This window comes from Zingiber officinale, chromosome 3A, assembly GCF_018446385.1.
Source record: "Zingiber officinale cultivar Zhangliang chromosome 3A, Zo_v1.1, whole genome shotgun sequence".
Classification (NCBI taxonomy): domain Eukaryota; kingdom Viridiplantae; phylum Streptophyta; class Magnoliopsida; order Zingiberales; family Zingiberaceae; genus Zingiber; species Zingiber officinale.
The window spans coordinates 139,710,495-139,733,743 of NC_055990.1; the positions used below are offsets into that span (position 1 = coordinate 139,710,495).

At 34.9% G+C, this 23,249-nt stretch overlaps 1 protein-coding gene across 3 annotated transcripts; it reads right to left on the reverse strand.

Moving 5' to 3' along the window:
* Positions 1-264: 264 nt before the first annotated feature.
* LOC122052542 lies at positions 265-22,508 on the reverse strand. 3 transcript variants are annotated; one of them, XM_042614114.1, is made up of 16 exons: positions 22,315-22,508; positions 19,652-20,061; positions 19,323-19,548; positions 18,983-19,231; positions 18,786-18,901; positions 18,292-18,387; positions 18,120-18,207; positions 7,055-7,284; positions 5,304-5,488; positions 4,749-4,948; positions 3,927-4,265; positions 3,705-3,806; positions 1,733-2,030; positions 1,238-1,386; positions 878-1,162; positions 265-723 (listed from the first exon to the last, which is right to left on the reverse strand). In XM_042614114.1, the coding sequence occupies exons 2-16, from the start codon at positions 19,963-19,965 to the stop codon at positions 547-549; spliced, it is 3,054 nt and encodes a 1,017-aa protein (XP_042470048.1). In that variant the 5' UTR covers positions 19,966-20,061; positions 22,315-22,508; the 3' UTR covers positions 265-546. The 3 variants fall into 3 exon arrangements, 2 of the variants coding, with proteins under 2 accessions (XP_042470048.1, XP_042470049.1); XM_042614115.1 differs by lacking the exon at positions 22,315-22,508 and having other exon boundaries at positions 19,652-20,175; XR_006132051.1 differs by lacking the exon at positions 265-723 and having other exon boundaries at positions 1,023-1,162; positions 1,238-1,357.
* Positions 22,509-23,249: the final 741 nt, after the last annotated feature.

Sequence of the window (23,249 nt, forward strand, 5' to 3'; positions counted from 1 at the left end):
AAGGCCAGGCCGATACAAAGGGGGTGGACGTGGACAACGTACTTTTGGTTTTGTTTTGGGAGTATGATGCATATAAGCAATCTTGTTAAATTCACTCTTGAGTAGAACTTCACTAAGTTGTTCTTGTCTACAATTACTACTAATATAAAAAGGGATAGAGTGGGCCTCATTATTGTCCCATAGGTATATCTATTCTTTGGAAATTGAAACAAAATGAAGCTATATCAAATAAGTATTTCCTACCAACTAAACACAACAAAAAAATTGAGCAGTGAGAAAAATAAATTAGCAATATCAGAGCCCACAAATGATGGATATTGTTTGCTTAAAAGGATGCTATGTGTAATCTCTTTCTATGACTAGCACAAGCTATAAAACCAAAGAAATTCATGATGAAACATTACACTGGCCTCAGACTTGGATACATCTCCCATCCCTATTTGGAACTATTGACATACAGTTGCATTGAGCTTTCAGCATGAGCAACTTGTTGACGAGAAGAAGAATAAATCGTCCGGCCACGAAAAAAAACATTAAGTAGGGAGATTATTGAACGGCCTTCGTTCTTTTGATGACAAAGTGATCTACCACTCTCACTGAGTTGACAGGGTCTGTGCCTGAGGCAGCCTTCCACTTGCTAGGGAACCTTCTCTGATGGCTAAGTTGCCGTGGTTGTCTTATTTCCGCATCCCAATCAGGATCTAGTTTCCAACTTTTCGGAACCTGTTCAGCAGAACTTTCCGAGATGAATGGTTTTTTATTTTTGTTGTCCTATGGAATGTGTGTATTGAACAATCAAGAAATATGTGGTTTCGGTGTGTAAGATATCAACTAGACCTTTTTAAGCTGTGATATGATGTACAAAAGAAGGCATTACCTTGTCAACTGCAAGAGTGAAGACCTCAAGATCGCCAGAAGTGGTGATGTGGAAGCGAGTAAAAGCTTTGTAATTTGCGATCCGGAGTGATGAGAAAGCTTCATCGAAGTGTAATCGTAACCAATTGACACATATGTACAGATAGCTCCCGAATACAAGAGATACAACAGGGGTGGAAAGCACCCAGAAATAAAGAAACACAGAGGCATAGTAGATGATGGCACTGCCACGGGATAAGGACTCCATACCTCCTTTGCATATGTTACTTCTAGTAACAGCCATCAACTGCAAAACTTCCATGAATTTTATCACGAAGAAAGATGAAGAAATGCAGAATCATGAGGCATAAATAGGAATTACCTCTGGAACATCAAAGGCGGACATGAGGTACTTTATGCATGCTGGATAAAGTCCAAACGTCCATTTCTCCATGCGAGCACGGAGACCAGTAGGATCTGGGAAATGCTCACTCTCCATTGCCTGGTACCATTCATAGAGTGTGTGATAACCTTTGATAAGAAGAGCATGATAGTCAATGTTTGGATTGAACACTTAAGAAACAAGCATTAGATGCATATTTATATTCCAATTATTGGAGTCAAATGTCCCTAACTTTCTCTTTTAGTACCTAATAACATCGATTGTGTATTTGAACTACTTTTTGCATAGAGGCTTCAAAATTTTGCTATAACTACCATAATAGATCTTTAACTGAAAGACTTGAAGCAATAGGTATGTTAATTTGCAGCAAAAATAGTGAATGTTATTATCAGACTTGCAATCATGCACATAGCGGACAAATGAAGTGGTTTTCTTGTGTAGACTACTAGTCAAAATATGAGAATATTTATGCACCTGAAGTTGCTAGAAGATGATTACGAATACACATCTCGATACCCAACTCCAACAGCAACATTAGAATAAATGAGGCAACCATATGGGCAAACACATGAACAAAACCAAGTAAAGCCCGTCTTCTACGTGATAACTTTGCAGGAACAAATGAATATGATGACAATATCAATATGAGAGTTCCTGCTGAAGACACATACGAGTGTTGCAACATGTAAACAAAAGCATTGAACATTCTAAACAAGAAGCTCTTTATGCGACCAGCCCAAGAATCTTCTTGTAATATTTGTACAACATTACACTGCAATAGCAAACACCAAAAGGTGAGTGTTTGAGATCTAGTATAGTGAGATCTTAGAATAAAAATTCACATTTGAAGCTGGACATATGTAACTTAAAGAAAGATGATGAACTGAATCCTAGTTTTTCCATAGATTTGTCCATTTTCTTTTGTAACCGCCACGTGGAAATAAAGCAAAGTTATCTCAACCAGATCAGATTGGCCGGTCATCTAAGAAGCCTGGAACCAGCAGCAAATCCAGTCTGGTCAAGTAACAAAATGAGATATGCAATCAACTTAGAAAAAACTGGTCAGTCCAGCTGGGTTCTGAGCAAACTGTAAACCAAGTGACCATGAAAAAATCAGTTGAACGGGCCAGATTGTAAAATTATCAGATTTTTGTACAAAACATTATACTTCGAACAATTTACTAGCAGAGGCAATGTCTGAACCAGACCTTTTTGAAGAGAAACTACAGGATCCGATATCAAATAGTTTACTTAGGGATTACTGACAGTTGAGAATGAATATATGAACTATACTGCTTTTGAAAAGACAAAAGTTATTGCATGACAAACAAGTAAGGGTATCAATCCACGTTGGTTAATATGCAATTTCTCAGATCATAACATAGTCCAACACAATAGAATTATGTTAATATAGCGTGTTTTGGAAAAAAAACAAAAATCCCCTTTTTATCCTTATTTAACACCAAATCTAGGTCAGTCAGACCAATAAACTTGACCTGGTCAATCCCTGAGTCAACTTCCAGACCGATGATTGACCCATTGGTTCAACCAGTGAACCAGCGCTTAGAACCTCATTCAAGTCAATGCATAACCCAGTAAAATTGAGGATTCCAAGATTATCTTGAGATCTATCGATTTCTTGAAACAAGTGAAGAGAAAAAAAAAGTATTGCAGGGCTTGGTTTAAGAATTTTATATTTTTACTTTTGATACATTTGTATTCTTTCCTGAGGATTCAATACAATATTAATGATGCCTCTTTCAGGTTAGCTTCCAGATTATCTATGTATAACCTCGATAAATTGAAGAGGATAATATACAGTTCAATCATTTTTAATTGTCACGCCAAGATAGATAAACCTAGTGCTCAGACACTGATTTAAGAATAGAGAAAGAGAATAATAACTAATTTTGTTCGTTGTGCTAAGTCTTGTTTTATTCAAGTGGATACATCCAATAAAAGGTAAGGAAGTCACGTGAATGGGAAAAGAATATGAAGCTAATATGGTACTTTATCGTGGTAAATTAGGATAGAGTATGTGGAGAATCAGGCATGAAATTAGGAGGATACTGTCATTCATTAACAGTGGTAAAATAATTAAATTCTCTTAGTTCTATAACTTGTTGAGAAGACCACGCTTAGTCAACATTTTTTTACCTTCTAAATGAGATTGTTTATTCCTTTGCATGGTGTCGCCCACTGGCTGTCATCTCTCAACAAGGTATACTATGCCAATATTGGTTCACTTTTTCAGAAAAGGCACATGTCTTTAAGATTGTTCTAATTCGGTAAAATGATTAGTCCCTTGATAGAATAAAACTTAAAAATTAAAGACTAACTGTGTGAGTATATTTCCTAGGGAAATTATTCTAATAAGTTGTACTTTCAGCATATTACAAATGAAAAATGTTAAAAACAAAAAGAACTATAAGTGATGGAGCATCACCTGTGGGAACGTAGAGAACACCAATATGAAATAGATAACACCACCAATTATATCAAACTGCCAATTTTTCTTACGAAACTTTAGAATATTGCCCAATGCTATCTGAAAGAGATTGTGAGTGGATCAAACAAATATTCAATCACTGAGGTAAATATAAGACAATTAATAAAAATTTGGTATTTGGCAAAAAAAATGTGAAAACTAAAGAAGACTAATTTTCACCTTACTCGAATCATCAAAGGATGGGTATGTAGCCCTTCTCTCATAAAAAACTCCATCATATTCCTTGAAATCCTGAAAGACATGTGTCGGATGCAAAAAGGCCCCACCACAACCATTTACAAGAAGGTGTTGTGCATGAACAGATTTCTTTGAAGAAGGAAGAATGACAGTATGGCGCATGTAATGATGTAAATCTCCTGCCATTCTAAGTTTGCATCTTCCCTTCAGGTATTCACGAATTAAGTGAGATGTATTCTTCCCAGTAGTCTCATTCCAGTACCAATCAAGTAACCAGTTTGGCTCATGTGTCATGACAATAACAGAGTCATTCTCACCAACCTATGGAGACCTTGCAAGTATGAGAGGATAAAATACAATTATTAAACATTAATATATATGTTTTGTGAAAAATAATACTTCAAATTTTTAAATGAATTACCTGATTTATATGAAAATATTATAAATTTTAAATATATATATTTAAAAAATATTATACTACAATTTCTAAACCTACAGACATAATTGATTGAGGTTTTAACCATTGCTGAATGTGTTAACCCTTTCCTTGCACATCACACCAACCAAAAAACCACAAACTTTTATTTAGAAGTAATCATTATCAGATGGCTTGAATATTGGTACAAGTGATTCATAGTCCAAAAAGGTAGCTAAAACTTGGCAACAGAAAAATCTAAAGCGCGAGAGCTTCTGTCCTTCTATGCTGAATTCCCTTAGTTCAATAAGCAAGAACAGGCTATTGTGACAAAAAATAGAGCAATGTGATGCTATACTGCAACTGAGTAAAATAGAAGCAAAATGTACCTTGTTTTTACATAGCTCTGCAAAAAACTTGAACTGGTAAACATCAATGTCACAGTGTAGAGCTAGATCAAGACCAAATACCCACCATCCCTTTGGAAGTTGCAAGGCAAAATAACTTTTCTTCTGAGGCAAGAGCCACCCACCCAACCAGCTCTTGTGACATATGTATCTCATAAAAGTATGTAGCCCATCAAACCAGTCTGTAGATGTGAAAATTGTCCTAAAATCAATTTTGGTCTCCCTTACCAAAAATGACAAAATGCTAAGAACTGCATTTACAGTAACTACAGTTAATTTTTCGAAAAGATAGTTATGAGAGCCCACAAGCACTCACACAGTCACACATATGTGGGTGAATGTAGATTTCAACCCCAAACCTTGGCAACAACTTTCAAGGACCTTTACCAACTGAGCTAGTTGGCACCCTAAATAGTTAATTACTTATACCTCATGTGGAAATAAAATAACTAATGAATTGTCATGAAGTAACGAAATCATTGTGATAATATTAAAGACATAATTTCAGGGTTCATGCATGTTTCATCTAGAAAGTACCATGATTTCCAGGAATTAGGAAACACTGAGGCCCATCATACTGACGTAGTTCTGAAATTCCATAAGGAACCTCTGGCTTATTGAATGCTATATGCTCAGACTTGTACCAAGGTGGAGGTTGCAGAGCACATTCAAATGGAGAGAAAAATCGCCTCTCATAAGTAAATGCTGAAGGGTTAGGATACCTGTGCAATAACTAAATTAGCAAAGTTAACTTGGAAGTATAACATCTATAAAACTATTAACACGTCCCTAGGAACTATTTATTCTGGAAATTTTAACTCATCGATAATCAATCTAAATCACAAGAATCAGTAATTACACATCCAAATTGGCAATCATAATTCTACACTTGGAAATATTCTTCAAGTTATAGCCCAAATGACATAACACAAACTTTGACTATAAACAAAGACTACATTCTGGATTTTGTTTGACTTAAATCAATAATTTACATGCAATCAAAAGATTAGATGCATAACAATTAATCAGTGGGAAGGTGCTATATGGAATCTGTCAAGAAAAAGTATGTAGACCACATGGTCTAGCAGAAAATCGTTGTCCTTTGTAACAACCATTTAATTTGATTGTCTTCATTCTTTAGAATTAGATATCAAAACAACAGGCATATTTTGTAAATCATCAAGGAATACAAGCAGCTAGCCTTCAAGACTAAGCCAGTTAACTTTGTACGGATTTTTGAGAAGAAGAGTTCCATCAATTGACAAAAATACTTTCCACTAGATATTTTTATACCTCTCCAATCAAACCAATCTGTCAAAGGATTAACTCCCTATTGAGCAAAAAATCAAGTGTATTTTTCTCTGACACAATATCTGGAGTTGTCCATAACGACTATTTAAAGTCATCCCAAAAGCAGTAAAAACATGAAAAAGGGAAAGGAAAGGAGAGAGGAGAGAGGGAACTAGAGAATTCACAAGCAATGACATTAGAGGAATGAATATTCCTAGCATTACAATGAGAGAAATCAAAAGTAGAGGTGACAATCAAGTTATTAGATCTTGATTTGATTCTAAGATTATGAGTTAACAGCATAGTTAGCTGCAGATAGATAACTTTAACCTAGAATCATCGAGAAAATAGTATTTCCATAGAGATTGGATGGATACGTTAGTTGTTCATATATGATATCAGCTATTAAAAAAGTTTGGGTATACCAGTAATGGCGTTTTGGTTTTTGATGACAGTTAACTATAGACTAAATGAATGAACAAAATCTCCTCTAATTGCTTTATCTATAACCACTTGACGGTTTTGTCTCCTTCATCTGATACTCATGCTCTCTCGTGAAAAAAAAAACACCAGAAATATAGAGCAGAAAGTTAGCACTGCTATATACTATAGGTTTTATTCGTTGTTTCTGCATTTTCAACAAATTAGTATTAAAAATTTGAAATATTACAACCGGTCAACCAATGGGTTGCAGTCTCATGAATATTGATTGCATTAAAGAATCACAAACCATATACGGATTCATGTTAATGAGGAATGTAGTTTTTCACAAAAATTGCGCAAAGCACTTGTAAGATTTCTAGGCCAATATATTTTATTGATGCTATATTTATTCTGTGAAATATAGCATGTACCAGAGCTCAAAATCATAAATATAAAAACTATCTCAGGTCATTAGACAGCTTGATGAGCAATTTAGATTATTTTGCTTAGGCCTTTTACTTTCTCGAATACTGTTTTGCTAAAGAATATCGCTGACAAAGGTTAGACTAGCTTACGCCAGATCTCCTCCAATAAGAAGTAGATCACCACGGGGAAGAACACAGATGGAGTTGCTAGACTTAATCTGAATGGAAGGCTGGGCCAATAGTCGAGCCACTGCATAAGATGAGTTTCCACCATCCCCAGTGTCTGCAATAAAATCAAACCACAGCTCATCTCGATCGTTAAGGTGATCATAGAACAGATCACCATCTTTTGCTTCTTCAGGTTTATTGCTCATCGCAGCCTGGTTCCAAAGAATGCACAAACTAATGAGAATGGAAAAGTTTTGACCAGGATTACATTGTAGGAGGCTAAACCAGCAATAAACCAAAACAATGGAATACAGAAACAAAAAGAAATAATGTAATGAACAAAATACTTCTGATATAATAGACTCAATTTGCATGGTTCAGTCATTACTTGGTTAAAGAAACTGGATCAGTTACCCTGAAAAGGTAAACCCAAATCTAGTTTCAATCCAAATTCACTATGTTGTAAGATACAGATACTTTAACCCTACAATTAGAATCCATTACAGCAACTAGAAAACTTATTATACTCACCATGAAATAGTGAAGTTATTAGATGCTTCAAGATTTAAAGTAATTCCCAAATGCAAAACTTCAATGATTGCTCAACTTCATCATTATGACATGATAGGAATGATACCTCAGTGCATGAGGTTCCCTCCAACACAGGGTCTAGAAAGGGTCAAATATACATGACTTACCCTTAAATAGCAAATAAGTTCAATGTGTCAACAACAACGACAACAATAACAACCAAACTTTATCCCACTAGATGGGGTCCGCTATATGGATCCTTTTACGTCATAAACTCTATCTCCTACTATATCATCATCTATACTTAAATAAATTTTATCTTGTTTTATTATTGCTAACCAAGTCTTTTTTGGTCTCTCTCTTCCTCATTTGATGTGTGTGTTTATTATAGTTTCACATCGTCTAACTGGAATATTTATTGAGCGTCTAAGTACAACTCGAACCATCTTAAACGTGTCTCTCAGAATTTTCCCTCAATAGATATAACTCCGACTTTCTCTCTAATGCTCTCATTTCTTATTCTATCCATCCTCGTATGTCCACACATCCACCTTAGCATCCTCATCTTTGCAACTCTCATCTTCTACTCATATGCTCGAGTCATAGCCCAACATTCGGCCCCATATAACATAGCAGGTCTAACTATGGTTTTGTAGAACTTTCCTTTAAGTTTTAAAGATATCTTGGGGTCACATAAAACACCCAACACTCGTCTCCATTTCAGTCAACCTGCTTGTATTCTATGTAAGACATCTTTCTCAATCCTTCCATCATTTTGCAAAAATGATCCTAAATATTTAAAATCTCAGTTCCTGGGCAACTCATCATCTCTTATCTTAACAATTGTCTCATTACGTTTAATATTGTTAAACTTAAATTTCATATATTTTGTCTTTATTCTACTAAGCCTAAAACCTTTCCCTTCTAGTGTTTCCAGCCAAGATTCTAGTTTAGCATTTACTCTTTCACGTGTTTCATCTATCAAGACAATATCATCTACAAACAACATGCATCATAGTACTGTGTCTTGAATGTGTGTAGTAAGTTCATCCATAATTAGTGTAAAAAGATAGGAACTTAGAGCTAATCCCTATCTTTATTGGAAATGTTTCAGTTACTTCGCTTAAAGTCTTTACTCTAGTCATTACATCCTCATACATATCCTTAATTAATTAATATATGTTACGCTAACACCTCTCTTTTTGAGAATTCTCCATATAATTTCTCTTGGAACTCTATCATAAGTTTTTTTTTAAGTCAATGAATACTATGTGTAGATCTTGTTTTTGCTCCAATATTTTTCAATTAGTTGTCTAAAAAGATGTATAGCTTCTATTGTCAACCTTCCAAGCATGAACCCAAATTGATTTTCAGTCACCGTGATCTCCTTCCTTAATCTTTTTTCTATTACTTTTTCCCAAAGTTTTATGGTATGACTCATTAGCTTAATACCCCTATAATTTGCACAATTTTATATATCTCCCTTATTCTTATATAAGGGAACTAGGAGCATTTTTTTCGTTTTCAATATCATGTTAAATAATTTTGTAAGTCATTCAATACCTTGCTTTCTTAAGCACTTCCATACCTTTATCAGAATATCATCTAGTCTAACAGTTTTTCCATTATACATCTCATTTAAAGCTTATTCTACTTCTGCGGTTTAGATTCTATGATAAAAATTTAAATTTCTATACTCATTTGACCTACTTAATTACCTAAGTTAGGTTGGGCACATAAACTTTTATTCAAAAGTTGATGAAAATACCTCTTCTACTGCTCTTTTATTTTTCTATCGTTTACTAGTACCCTATTAGAGCAACTTCAACGCTGCGATTCATGTTATAACGTCACTTCGACATTAAAACCATTATGGAGGGGTGTTCTAAACCCCTCCGCTTGAACGCGTTCAAGCAAACATAGGGTGGGCCCGACTGGCCCACCCCGTGTGTATATATATATATATTTTAATTTTATTTATTAAAAATTTATAAATTTTAAAATTAAAAATTAAATAAAATGGTTAGTTTTTTAACGATTATTTTTAACGACTATTTTTTAACGGCTAGTTCAAAATTCCATCTATAAATACCGACCAATGTATACACATATTTTCTTTCCAACTCACTAAACTCTCCAATTCCACTCTCTAATATTCTCTCCATCTATTCTTTTAAGTTCCTACAATCTTATTTTCAATTTGAAATGGATGAAAATAATAAGGCATTTTTTACAAATTTCTTGAATTCTACAAACAACCCGCAAGAATATTCATCTTCCCAAAATCCACAAATTCCACCAAATTATCAATACTCACATCCATTTCCACATATGTCGTTTCCTCCACAAAATTTCCAAGGTTTTGGAAATTCTATGAATCATCCAAATTATGCCCCTCGAAGTCCATATCAACCAGTTCTAGCCGAATATTGGCAAAACATGAGTCATCTGTATTTCACGCCGTCGGTTGTTCATGGATATGGTACCCCGCACACAGCTGGTATGTCTTTCACTCCTCCGATGTCGAATGAACCTGCAACTCCAACTTTTGTCCCGGAGACTCAACTTTCCGACCATGAATCCCCAATTGAGATGGTCAATTTTGAAAAAACGGTTTCAAATTATGAGGGTACAAGAAAGCGTTCAAATTGGACAAAGGCTGAAGACGAGGTCTTAGCAAGAAGCTTTGTCACTATCAGCGATGATCCAATAATCGACAATGATCAAAAGGCGGATGCTTTTTGGAGACGTGTTGCAAGCTACTACAATGAGAATCATCCTCAGGTTCAAACATCAGAAGTGCAAATGTTATATGATCACATTGGCACAATACAATTCAAAAGAAGGTATATCGATTCAACGCAAATTACAATAGTATTTACAGTTCATATCGAAGTGGTCATAGTGACGAAGATATATTGAGGTATGCATACGAAAAATATCGATCCGAAAACAATGGCGTTGCATTTAATCTCGAGCATGTGTGGAGAATTGTCAAAGACCGCTCAATGTTTACTCCACAGTCCGCTAATCACTTTGTGGCCACAAAGAAGACGAGGACCTCAAGTCGGGAGCAAGCAACACCTCCTCCAACCAAGATGTGAGTATAGACCTGGATGATGAAGATACTCGCCCAATGGGACAGAAGCAGCAAAAAAAAAGGGAAAAGACATAGTAAAATCAACCATGGAGGATCTGACACTAAACTACAACAATATTTTCGCAAAGTTCACTGAGTACACAAGCGTGAAGAAGTCCAAAGTCAATCTGAAACAAAAGTAACTCGAAGTAGAGGAGATTAAGGCAAAAGTTGCCTTATCCAAATCTGAAGCTAAGAATCGTCGCTTGAAGTTGAAGGAGTATGAAATATTGAACAAAGACACCTCGCAGATGACAAAGGAGCAGCTTATCATACATGAACATCTATGCCAGGATATTAGGTCGAGATGGAATATCTAAATTGTTTACTCAACGTTCATTTTCTAATATTATTGTATTTTCGAGTGATTGTAAGTTTTAACTATTGTATTTCTCATTTTGATTAATGTGATTTTCAATTATTATAATTTTGTAAAATAGTCGTTGTAAACTAGTCGTTGGAAACTAGCTGTTAGAAACTAGTTGTTGCAAACTATGCATTACAAACTAGCCGCTGCAAACTAGCCGTTGCAAACTATACATTACAAACTAATCGCTGCAAACTAGCAGTTACAAACTAGTTGTTGCAACTAGCCGTTGCAAACTGGCCGTTGCAAACTAACTATTGCATGAGAAAAATAATATATATAGACACATTGTGCTATGAGATTTTCATTTGACTATAACGTGTTTCCTCCAAAAATGTCTCATTCTATAGGCAGCTCTAGCTCAAGTTCTAGCTCGACAAGCGAAGACGAAGTCCGTGTTGAAATCGATGGGCAAGCTTATGATCCAGGTGAAGAACTGATGTTATTGGTTCTTCAACAACACCAACAACTTATGGAAGCATATCAGAGGGAGGACACACGCAAAAGAAGAAAGTTCATCCAAAGAAATCGTGAAGTCGGGCATGAGAGGCTAGTCAATGATTATTTCTCTATAAACCCGGTGTATCACGATGAAATATTTCAAAGACGATTTCGAATGCGACGAGAGTTATTCCTCCGCATAGTGAATGCATTAGAGAATCATTTAGTGTTTTTTCAACATAGGGGCAATGTCGTGAGAAGAAAAGGGTTGTCACCACTACAAAAATGCACCGTTGCGATTCGTCAACTGGTTTACAGAATCCCCGCTGACCATCTTGACGAGTACCTACGTATGGGTGAATCAACTGCCATTAGGTGTCTTTTCAATTTCTGCGAATACGTGGTTAAAATATTTGGTGATAGGTACTTGAGAAGACCAAATGCTGATGATGTTCAACGTCTTCTTCAATGCATGATGAGAGACACGGCTTCCTTGGTATGTTAGGTAGCCTTGATTGTATGCACTGAAATGGAAAAATTGTCCAGTTGCTTGGAAAGGTCAATTTACAAGGGGGCATAGGTCACCAACAATCGTACTTGAAGCGAGCGCATCTCATGACTTGTGGATATGGCATGCATTTTTTGGGGTCGCCGATTCACGTAACAATATTAACGTGTTATATGAATCTTCCATATTCAACAACGTCTTACAAGGAAATGCGCCGGAGCTTAATTTCACAGTGAACACTACATATACGAAGGGTTATTATATAACAGATGGAATATATCCCGAGTGGGCTACTTTCGTTAAGGCATTTCCTTGCCCGGAGGATCCAAGAGGAAGTTGTTTAAAGAAAGACGGGAATCTGCAAGAAAAGATGTCGAACGGGCATTTGGGGTGCTCCAATCTCGATGGGCAATTGTCAGAGGTTCAACTCGTTATTGGTATAGGAAAAATTTAAAACAAATCAAGTTAGCATGCATTATTTTGCATAACATGATTGTTGAGGATGAGGGAGGTAACATGACAAATTGGTACAACGATGAAGGTGACGAACCCGCACAACCTATCCATGGCTCAAACCAAGGATTTCAAGATTATCTTCGAACAAATTCTGAACTACGTGACACTCAAGTTCATCACCAACTTCGTGCTGACTTAGTTGAGCATATTGGGGGGCAATACAACAACAATCCGTAAATTAGTATTTCATATATTATTTTTAATTTCATCATAGTGTAGTTTATTTAAGTTATTGTTGTATTTCAATTTTATAATTACATGGTAACTTAAAATAAATTTCGTTTTCTCAACTTTATAATTTAGCCGCTTAGTTGTAATTTTGTTTTCCCAACTTTGAAATTTTGTTTTCTCACAAACATCTATTTTATTTAATAAATATATATTAAAAAATAATATTATTTTTGAAAAAAAAAATTATATTTTTAAAGTAAGATTATTATTAAAAATAATAATAATAATTTAAATATTTTAAAATATATTTAAAATGTATTTATTTAATATGATATAATTTTAAGATAATTGAGTGGATTGTGAGACCCATAAATAATGAGTGTTAATGTTAAAAGGAATGTGGGTGAAAGAAGGATGTTGTTATAATGAGTATGTGGCAGTGGACCCATGCTTTTTGATGAGGTGGTAAGTGTTATAACGATGTAGCGTTGTGGATGCCCTTACATTCATCTTTAATACATTTTATTTAGATAAGATCTTTTGTCTTCCTTTCTCTCACTTTAACTATTCTATAAATGTCTCTTTCCCCTTCTTTGTATCTAATTTTTGATATAATCGTTCAAAAGTTTCATTCTTTGCTTCATTCACTACTTTCTAAGCCTCTTTCTTAGTTATTATATATTTTTTAAAATTTTTCTAGTTCTTACAAATATATAATTCCTTATAAGTTGTTCGTTTTTCCTTTACTTTCTCTTATTCCTTCTTATTCCACTACCAAGATTCCTTATTTAGTGGTGCATGTCCCTTTGATTCACCGTGTACACTCTCAGTTACTATTTCAACTTTGATACCATCTTATCCCATGTCGTATTTGTTAGGACCAAAAGAATTAAGATATCTCCATAATGGTGTGATACTGTCCACTTTGGGTCTAAGCCCTCATGGTTTTATTTTTGGACTATACCCAAAAGGCCTCATACAAATGGAGATATCTTTCTTTTATAAACTCGTGATCTTTCTCATGTGTTTTCAATATGGGACTATATTTGTAACCTTACAACCCAGCAATCCTTCCCTCAAACAAAGGACCACAGGGTCCCCCTCAAGTGGAAAAGCCTATCCGTTTAACGTCTGATTCTCAATCCACCAGGTCTTCTTGCCTTGCAGTCCGACCAACCTACTAAGACTTCCTTGCCTAGCCGCAACTAGGACTTCCTGTCCCTCGGTCCAACTGACCTACTATAACTTCCTTGCCTAGCCACAACTAGGACTTCTTGCCCCTCGATCCAACCGACCTACTAGGACTTCTTGCCTGGTGTCTGGTCTTCTTGATCCGGACATGAGAGTCCCCACTTCCTTTGTTCGAGGTCAATATTCTACTTACATGGCTCGATTAAATCATAACTCTTGTGCACAGTTGACGGTTAGATCTTCTGGTAGTCCGAACTCTGATACAATTTGTTATGACCAAAAGAATTTAGATAGCTCCACAATAGTGTGATATTGTCCACTTTAGGCTTAAGCCCTCATGGTTTTATTTTTGGGTTATACCCAAAAGACCTCATATCAATGGAGATATTTTTATCTTATATACCCATGGTCTTTCCCATATGTTTTCAATATGGGACTATATTTGCAACCTTGCAACATCAACAGTATTAGAGTCACCATATATTTCACCTAATACTTGTACTCCTACCTTTTCCTTAAATATTTTTTGCTTCCCATTCTTTAACTTTCACCACTTAATTCTAGGAGTCGTATATATTTTCTTTCTATTTATATTATATTTGAGGCATATATCCAACACTACTAACTTATATTGGGTAGTTAAGCTTTCTCCAAAGTTGACCTTGCAATCTTTACAAATCTTTCTATCCTTCTTTCTAACCATAAGAAAGTCAATTTGCGATTTATTATTCTCACTTTTGAACGCCACTGAGAGTTATTCTCTTTTCTTAAAAAATATATTAGCTAATATACGGTAAAAATCTAATATAGTTTTCCCTTCTTCATTTCTCGTTCCAAACTCATAACCCTCATGTACTCTCTCATATTCCTCATTTTTCACTCCGACATGCCAATTTAGATCACCTCCTATTAAAATCATTTCATTTGGCAGAATGTTTTGTAATACTTCATCTAAGTCATCCTCAAACCTTGATTTGGTAGCTTCATCTAATCCTACTTACGGTGCATATACGCTAATTATGTTTATAGTTTCTTTCGCCACTATTATCTTAAGGGTTATAATTCGATCCCCTTTTCTAACTACTCCTACAACTTCATCCTTCAACGAACTATCTACAACGATACCCACTCCATTTCTTAGTTTATCCTTTCCTATATATCTTAACTTAAAACCTGAGTTCTCTATCATCTTTACCAATGTTCTAAAATGCACCCTAGGTGGCTATCTAGGCGCCACCTAGGCGCTCGACTGCCGGCACCCGCACCGGAAAGGTGCTAGGCGTCAAGCCTAGGCAGCCCAGCCGCCTAGGCGACGCCGGACTACGCTCGACGTCGCGGAAATTTAGGAATTTTTTTAAAATGTTTTTTTTCAATTTAAAGCCCTAAACGGCTAAAAACCTTATTCGATCTCACCGTTTCGACTGCCTCTCGCCTTCTCCGGAAGAGCTGTAAGTTTTTAAATTTATTTTATATTTTGAAGCAATTTTTTTCGCCTCCCGTGATGCTTCCAGCGTCATGGGACTCGTCTGGGTTGCCGGAAGCTTTTGGCGGCACCTGAGGTTTCCGACGGCGCAAGAAGCATCGAGGGCGCGCCTAGCGCCAAAAGCGTCCGGTGCCTCCGGAAGCTTCCGACGACTTGTCCGACGACCCAGACACGTCCAGGAAACCGCTCGCTGCCGCTAGAGTTCTGAGCAGCTATGCCACGTCGCGCGTGGCATTCAACACGCATTCTTGTTTTAATTTATTTATTATTTTTTAAATTTATGTATTATTTAATTAATTCAACAATTATCACTTAAATAGGGTAATTTAAATAAGCTTTTATACACCCTAATTAAATTATCCCAATAAATTATATATAAAAAAATATTTAAAATTAAAATCTTTTTATAAATTTTATGAAGTTATTTATATTCTAATAATATTATATTTCAAATTTCAAAATTCTAATAAATATTATTAATTAATTTATATTCTGACATTTAATATTTAAAATTAAAAAATTCTAATAAATTTTGTTAATTCATATCAATTATATTTACATTCACAATTTTATATTTAAAATGCTAAAAATATATAATAAATTTCATTAATTTGTATAAATCACATTTATATTCTGACTCTTAAATAGGGTAATTTTAATAGGCTTTTATACATCCTAATTAAATTATCCTAATAAATTATATAAAAAAATATATTTAAAATTAAAATCTTTTTATAAATTTTATTAAGTTACTTATATTCTAATAATAGTATATTTCAAATTTAAAAATTCTAATAAATATTATTAATTAATTTATATTCTGATATTTTATATTTCAAATTAAAAAAATCTAACAAATCTTATTAATTCATATAAATCATATTTATATTCATAATTTTATATTTAAAATATTAAAAAAATAAAATATATTTTATTAATTATTTAATCCATATAAATTACATCTATATTCTAATAATATTTTTTACTGATTTATATTAATATTTTTTATTGATTTATATCCTATAAATTTATTCTTAAATCACTTTTCAGGTAATCACAATTACAATGGCGAACAATAGGCATCCATCACTCAACCTAAATCCGAGATTTTTAGGAGAAAGTCAAATGACATCGGATGAGAGTTTGGGATGTTGACTGATCCTAAGAACTTCGATAAAATTAAATGCAAGTTGTGTGAAAAAATGATATCAGGGAGTGTATAGGAAGGAGCACATAGCAAATATACCTACAAATGTATCTGGTTGTCAAGATAATATGTTTGTATAGGCAACTTGTCAGTGAATACCATACATGATGTTTGAAAGACTCTTAAAATTCACAAGAAAGTATATTAAATGAATGAAAAGTTTAGCTTAAAGAAAGTTACCAACATTAACAAACACAAGAGAAAAAACAATATAAAAGGTCAACTAATGAAAAAATCCACCGAGGATGAATTTGAAGACCGTGAAGATGGGCATGAGTTGAGTATGTCTATGAGTAACATGTCATAATCCTTTCACAGTAGATTCCAACAAAAAATAGAAGTAAGCACTATCTCTTAATAAGGGTGATGCAAATATGGGCTTTGGTTCACACTAATTATAAATTTTTCATGTTGATGTTGTTGCAATTTCAGTCTACGGGTGTAATGATAGGTTTCACCTATGTGAATTGAAACGCAACATGATTTCAAACTTTGTATCACATTTTATACTGAAGTTTCTTAAATTCATTATTTGTGGTAACTGGTAACATGTTCTAGATAGTTCTCTCGTATAGAAAGAGAATAACTATCAGTCATTCTTTTCCTCTGCTGGTAATATGGTCTCATATGTAAATAGTGAAATTGCAGCACTGGTAATCATATCTCTTTATTTGAATCTGCACAAGCTCTTCTATTGTACTTCCACCCTCTCTGGTACTTGAAACCTAGTGTCCTATGAAATGTATCTATACTGTGTACTTTTGACTTTTCAATCTCTATATTGGATATTCTGGTAGGATGTCCCCATCCAAATTTTCTTTTAAAATAAACAAATATATTGGTAGTTAAGGATTTATGCAAATCAAGTATAATAGCAAGCTTTGGGTATGGAATTCAATTCAATTTAGTATGGCATCGGAGTGAGAGCTCTTATGTTTGAATCCTTTCAGTGTCAACAATTTAAAAGATAGTAATACTGCAAGTCAACTCACTATTGGTTTATGTTGCCTACAAACAATTGAGCATAAAAGTGTAGGTTGGGTCTTCCGCCCTCACAGGCTTAGCTTAGTTGGTAAGTGGCAGGTTGATTGTTACATAAGGTCTTGGGGTCGAATCTCGGAGCTAGCGGGGCGTAAATCCCTGCAACCCGCGTAATTAGCTGAGTTGGTAAGTGGCAGGTTGATTGCCACATAAGGTCTTGGGGTCGAATCTCGGGGCTAGTGGGTGTAAATCCCTGCAACCCGTGTAAACTCACCCCACTTGCCACTTGCCTTCTTAGTCACCATGATTTACGTCCTCCGTGTTGATCCTGGGGTGGGCTGGCAGGGGCGCTAGGGGCAAGTGTATTCGTCTTTTGCCACGTAAGTTGGGTTTTCCACATTTAAAAAGTAGTATAGTTCCACTGAATCTAATGAAGACAGTACAGACTAAATATGTGAAAGGATTCATATATACGACAAAAAAGTAGGATTAAGCACCTTCTATTGTTTTACCTGCATCATCCTCATATCAAAACGACCAACAAAAAGTGTTACAGAAACTAATAGATCAAATACTGTCTTGAACAAGTCAGCTGAAGTCCTGCAAAAATGTGTAAACAGAAAGGATGAGGTAATGTGCTTCTTGGATCATAGACCAAAACTTCTTTCATCTCTAGAAACTCACCCAGAATACCAAGGAACCATATCCAAGAAATCAGGTTCCACCTGCTTTTTCAACCTTTCATGCTCCGAAATTGACAAGGGGTGAGTTAGAGCCCATCTGTTAAGTAGGGATGATGTATGAGTGCACCTTAAGAAAAATAGAGAAGCTTAAAAAATAACATGCACATTCATAAACAAAAATGTTTGGTGAATCAATCACAATTAATAAATAACAGAAAGACTAGTAAGCTAACTATGAAAACAATCCGTGAGTTTCTTTGTAGTATGTAGGCATCTAACAACAAAAAAATGCATCACAAGTTTCTTTGTCAGACATTTGGTACTATGTTGATTATAGGCCAAATGCTAAATTTAACAATTCAAAGTTTCTAAAATTGAAGGTAATAATGCAGAGTGCAATTCAAATATTTTCCTAAAATTCTGATTTCTAAATGTAACAGATGTACCAATGTATTGTACACAGAATTAAAGATTTAATTAATTATTATAACATACCCAGTTGATCGCTCAACAACATAGTTAGCTATGTAAAGGCCAATGAACGTTGCCCATAACGAATATATAGGAGATATTTCATCAGATGGACCGGCACATGATCCACTGCAAGCTAACTGGCATATGCATGTTAGACGCACCAAAACTGCATTCTTCTTCAAAACTACAGAAACATTTTTAGCATAATATCATCATACCTCTCCATAAATGACCCACCCTGATAGAAAAGGATAATCACTGGCAGATCCAACTGGAGCAAACCAAGATGAGCAGATTTGATCTTTTAATTCAGACATTTGAAGAAAATTTGACAGCCAGTTGCTCCCATCTTTACTTTTCACAAATTGAGATGAATTGAAAGAATTTCTTTCTCCCAAGAATTTATGCCTTTGAATGGCACGATTACCACAGTGGCTATAAAAAACACAACACCCAATACTTATAACCTGAAAATAGGGAAAGAGGGATCATCAATCAATTTTATTTCATGCAGAAGCATAAATAGACTTCACAAGTAGGTACTATGATAATACTGACAGTACAATTCTGGAGAATGGTGAATATCTCTGGTTTTTTTCCTGCTACACGAGCAACAAGCCCAACATACCAAAGGCCAAGAAAGATAATATGGAAGACAGTAAGGAATACTATAGATGATACATATATTGTCAGAAACAAGGAAAGATTCATCTTTAAATCCACTCCCATAGACAGAAAACTAGGAAGATGATAGAGAGCTGCTACAAAAATCCAAACAACATACCTGCAATGTAATTAGCTAGTAAATCAGAAAGATCAAAATAAATGACTAATGTAAGTAGCAATCATAAAAATTTGAAAATAAATGTCAGTAAAAATAACCATACCAACGGCTAAAGTTTGAGTAATTTGGTTTAATTCTCTTCCCAATAAATGGTGACGAGAAGAAATAGAAGAATCCAATTAAAAATAGGTACATAGACCACCACTTAATATTGTTGTCCAGTTTCTGTATGAGGGTATGTATATTATCAGATGAAATGAAGAATAAACATGTCACTATCACTGCTGTAATAGTATGCCTTGAATGCTCATGTGGATAAGCATATGTTGGATTCAGGATTGTTGTAACCCTCTCCATTTCGAGGGTATCCAGCAATGAGCTCATAGATTCTTTATCTCCAATATTCAGACCAACCATCCACCAATCAGAATAACTCCAAGCATGTCCCACAGATTTTCCAATAAATATTTATATAACATCTTCCACAGAATCCATCAAACAATATGTCTAATTCTGCATAGAGAAAATCCAAATAAAACATAAGTGCAACAACCAGAAAAATTAAGAATTGTAGGTTCTTCCTGTTTCTCAAGAGAATGTTATTCTGTTAATATGCCTGTGCATCCATCTGTGTGTTTGTGTATATATAGATATATTATCAGCCTATCTCCATACTCTACATTCCTAATAGTCATAGCATCTTGTGAAAAAGACATTCTTTAGTAGGAATGAGAAATACAATCAAAACTGCCTTCGAAATTGTGATGAAGCTATATTTGTCAAAAAGGGCAGCTCGGTGCACGAAGCTCTGCCATGCGGGGTCCTGGGGAAGGATCCATTGTATGCAACCTTACCCTGCATTTTGCAAGAGGTTGTTTCCAAGATTTGAATCCGTGACCTTTTGATCACAAAGCAACAACTTTACCATTGTGTCAAGCACTCAAAAAAGAAAAAAATGTCTAATAAGCCCCAAGAATCAAGGAGGCTCTATCATATAAAAGAAGAATTGCATTGTACCAAAGAGTAATACTTAGAGTTACTGTGCATGACTATGAGACTCCAAAAGTATTAGATGATCTTCACGAGAATCTTTTAACTTTCAGCGGCATGATATATGACGAGAGATAGCATCATTTGTTATTGAGGAAAGGACAAAAAATAATATACCAATAAGCCTTAACCAGTATGAATATGTAAAAGACCTTTTATGGCAGTTAGCATATATCTCCAATTAACAAAATCCAATAATATGAAGGAAAAAAAAAACCTTGACAGTAAAAATGGGCAAACAACTTGAAGGAGTTAACAGGAGCGGATGTGAGATAGAGAGGCTCACATTCTAAAAATAAGGCTTTATAAATATGATTAAATACCAAGCAGCCCCGATGCCAAGACATTTATGGTTGAAGGATTGTGCTCTCCTTTGAGTTTAAACATGGTGTAAGAGTCAGGCTCTAGAAAAATGATGTTGAATCTGAGGGGACATGTTAAAAGAAGTGGATGTGAGACAGAGTTAAACTCTATCCCTTTAGTCCCACATCCTAAAAATGAGGTTTATAAATAAGATTAGATACCAAGAGGCCCTGCCCCATAAGTGCTTTAGCATTTTCTCTTTTGGACTTTAACAGAAGGAAAGTGATATCACTGTGCCATCTACTAATCCATCAGTAAAGAGTCTAAATTTAGTGTATCATCTGCTAATTCATTTCGATCAAGATTGTGGAGAGAAAATGCCTGGTTCAACAAGCTGTTCCTAACTGAATTTGTAGTCAAAACTCTATGCAGATCAAATGACACAAATAAACAATATTGGAGAAGGACAAGTACATGGAGAAAACAAATCCTAATCTGGAATCTACTGTTTAAGCATAAAGAAAGAGTTGGGAGTACTCGAGGGTTGTGGATCACATCAGATTGAAGGAACGCCTGTAGCTGAAAGTGGCTCTATTGTATTTAACAAACCAATATCTATCATAGTTGATCTGGTTGTGAGCAGCATCAGATTGAAAGCACACATGTAGCCTAAAATGGATCTATTGTCTTTACAAACCAACATATTTCATGCTTGATGGACACCCAACAGGCTATGTAGCCTAAAAATGAACAATATATGAGTATGGGGCCTGCCTCCGTCTTCTTGGAAACTTTTAGAAGAGTAGTAGACCATAATGTCGTGGGAACGAAACGGGAAAAAAAAGTTGCTTTTTCCAGCCAACTGTGAAAAAAATAGCACGTCTTGCTGGCTCAATCAAAAATGTAATTCCAAAATATCTACCGAATAAAACTCCCAGTCTTTCTCTATTTTGTAAAACCAATTCGAAATAACTGGTTCGATCCAAATCCGAACAAAAAATAGTTAGTACTGCGCTTTCATATCTGTTATTCTTCCCAAAAAAAAAACATTTTTGATTTAATGTATCATTCTCCCTCCTAATCAACCAGGCCGACGTTCCGCCATCCAAAACTCGTTCTTTTCTCCACAGCCTCAACCAGAAACAACCGCCACCCAAATTACATTACAAAACAAAGCTTACAACGCACGAGAAACAAGTACATCGATTCGAATCGCGGAGTATTACATAATGCCGAAACTCTCATCTGCCGAACACGAACAAAAAAGAAAGGAACATGCATCTCCGTAAAATCCAAATCATTTTTCCACAAATCGAGAATGTGAAACAGAAACCAACCGGGCAAAGAGTGATCCGAGAAAAGAAAGAAGATGTAAACGAAATAGGGGAAGCGTGATCGGAGATTGCGACGTACCGGATCCGTGAACCGAGAGAGCGAGCGAGAAGTTGGTATTGATTTGGGCCTCGAATCGCATCAGAACGACACTAAAATAGTTGGGAGGAAGGAGGGAACCGCGATTGGCATATTCTTCTCCAACACGTACGCGGAAGCACAAGCGAAGAAGCGCAAGTGGGAACGTCGTCGTCGATTCCACTCGGGTCCGTGCCTGGTGGAGACTGCTACAGTTGCAGATTTACTCCACGAACAATTTAAAATAAAGCCACGAAAATATTTATTGAAATTAGTAATAATGCGCCAAAAATATACTGCTTCGGAAATTGAAAAATAGAACCGGAAGCATATTCCTAACCGATTTAAAGGAATTTTATTTTTATTCGCTGTCGTTTTTTTCAGAAAATTATCAAATTGGCCCTTTGTTGTTTTGAGATTCTTGAAAATACCCTTTGGAATGACGAGCTATCAAGTTTGCATGAAATTTTAATTATTTTTTTTTATCATTTTATGTCAATTGTACAACAATCCAAATTAATATTGGCGTTTGAATGAACTTAAAAGAAGTAAAATGTTATAAATTTAAAATAAATTATAGTTCATTAAGGTCAGTATAATGATGACTTTTTATTCATTATTGATGGTCCTAAAGGGTCTTAATTAAAATATATATGTGTGTGTGGGGATGAGTATAATTGTATTGATTTGATATAAATGTAAGATGTTTAAAGCTAATAAATACTTTTGGCCAAATGCTATTAATTATTTTTTATATAAATTTTTAATTTTGATATGAATGATTTTTAAGGTCATCGATACCTACTTTTTAATACTTGATAGAATAATTAATTTTTTATTTTTACTTAGTTCGATTTGGTAAAGAAAATCAATTTTTTATCTATTAATAATATTTAAAACGAATTAATATTATGTTTAAGGTTTTCGAGTTAATTTAA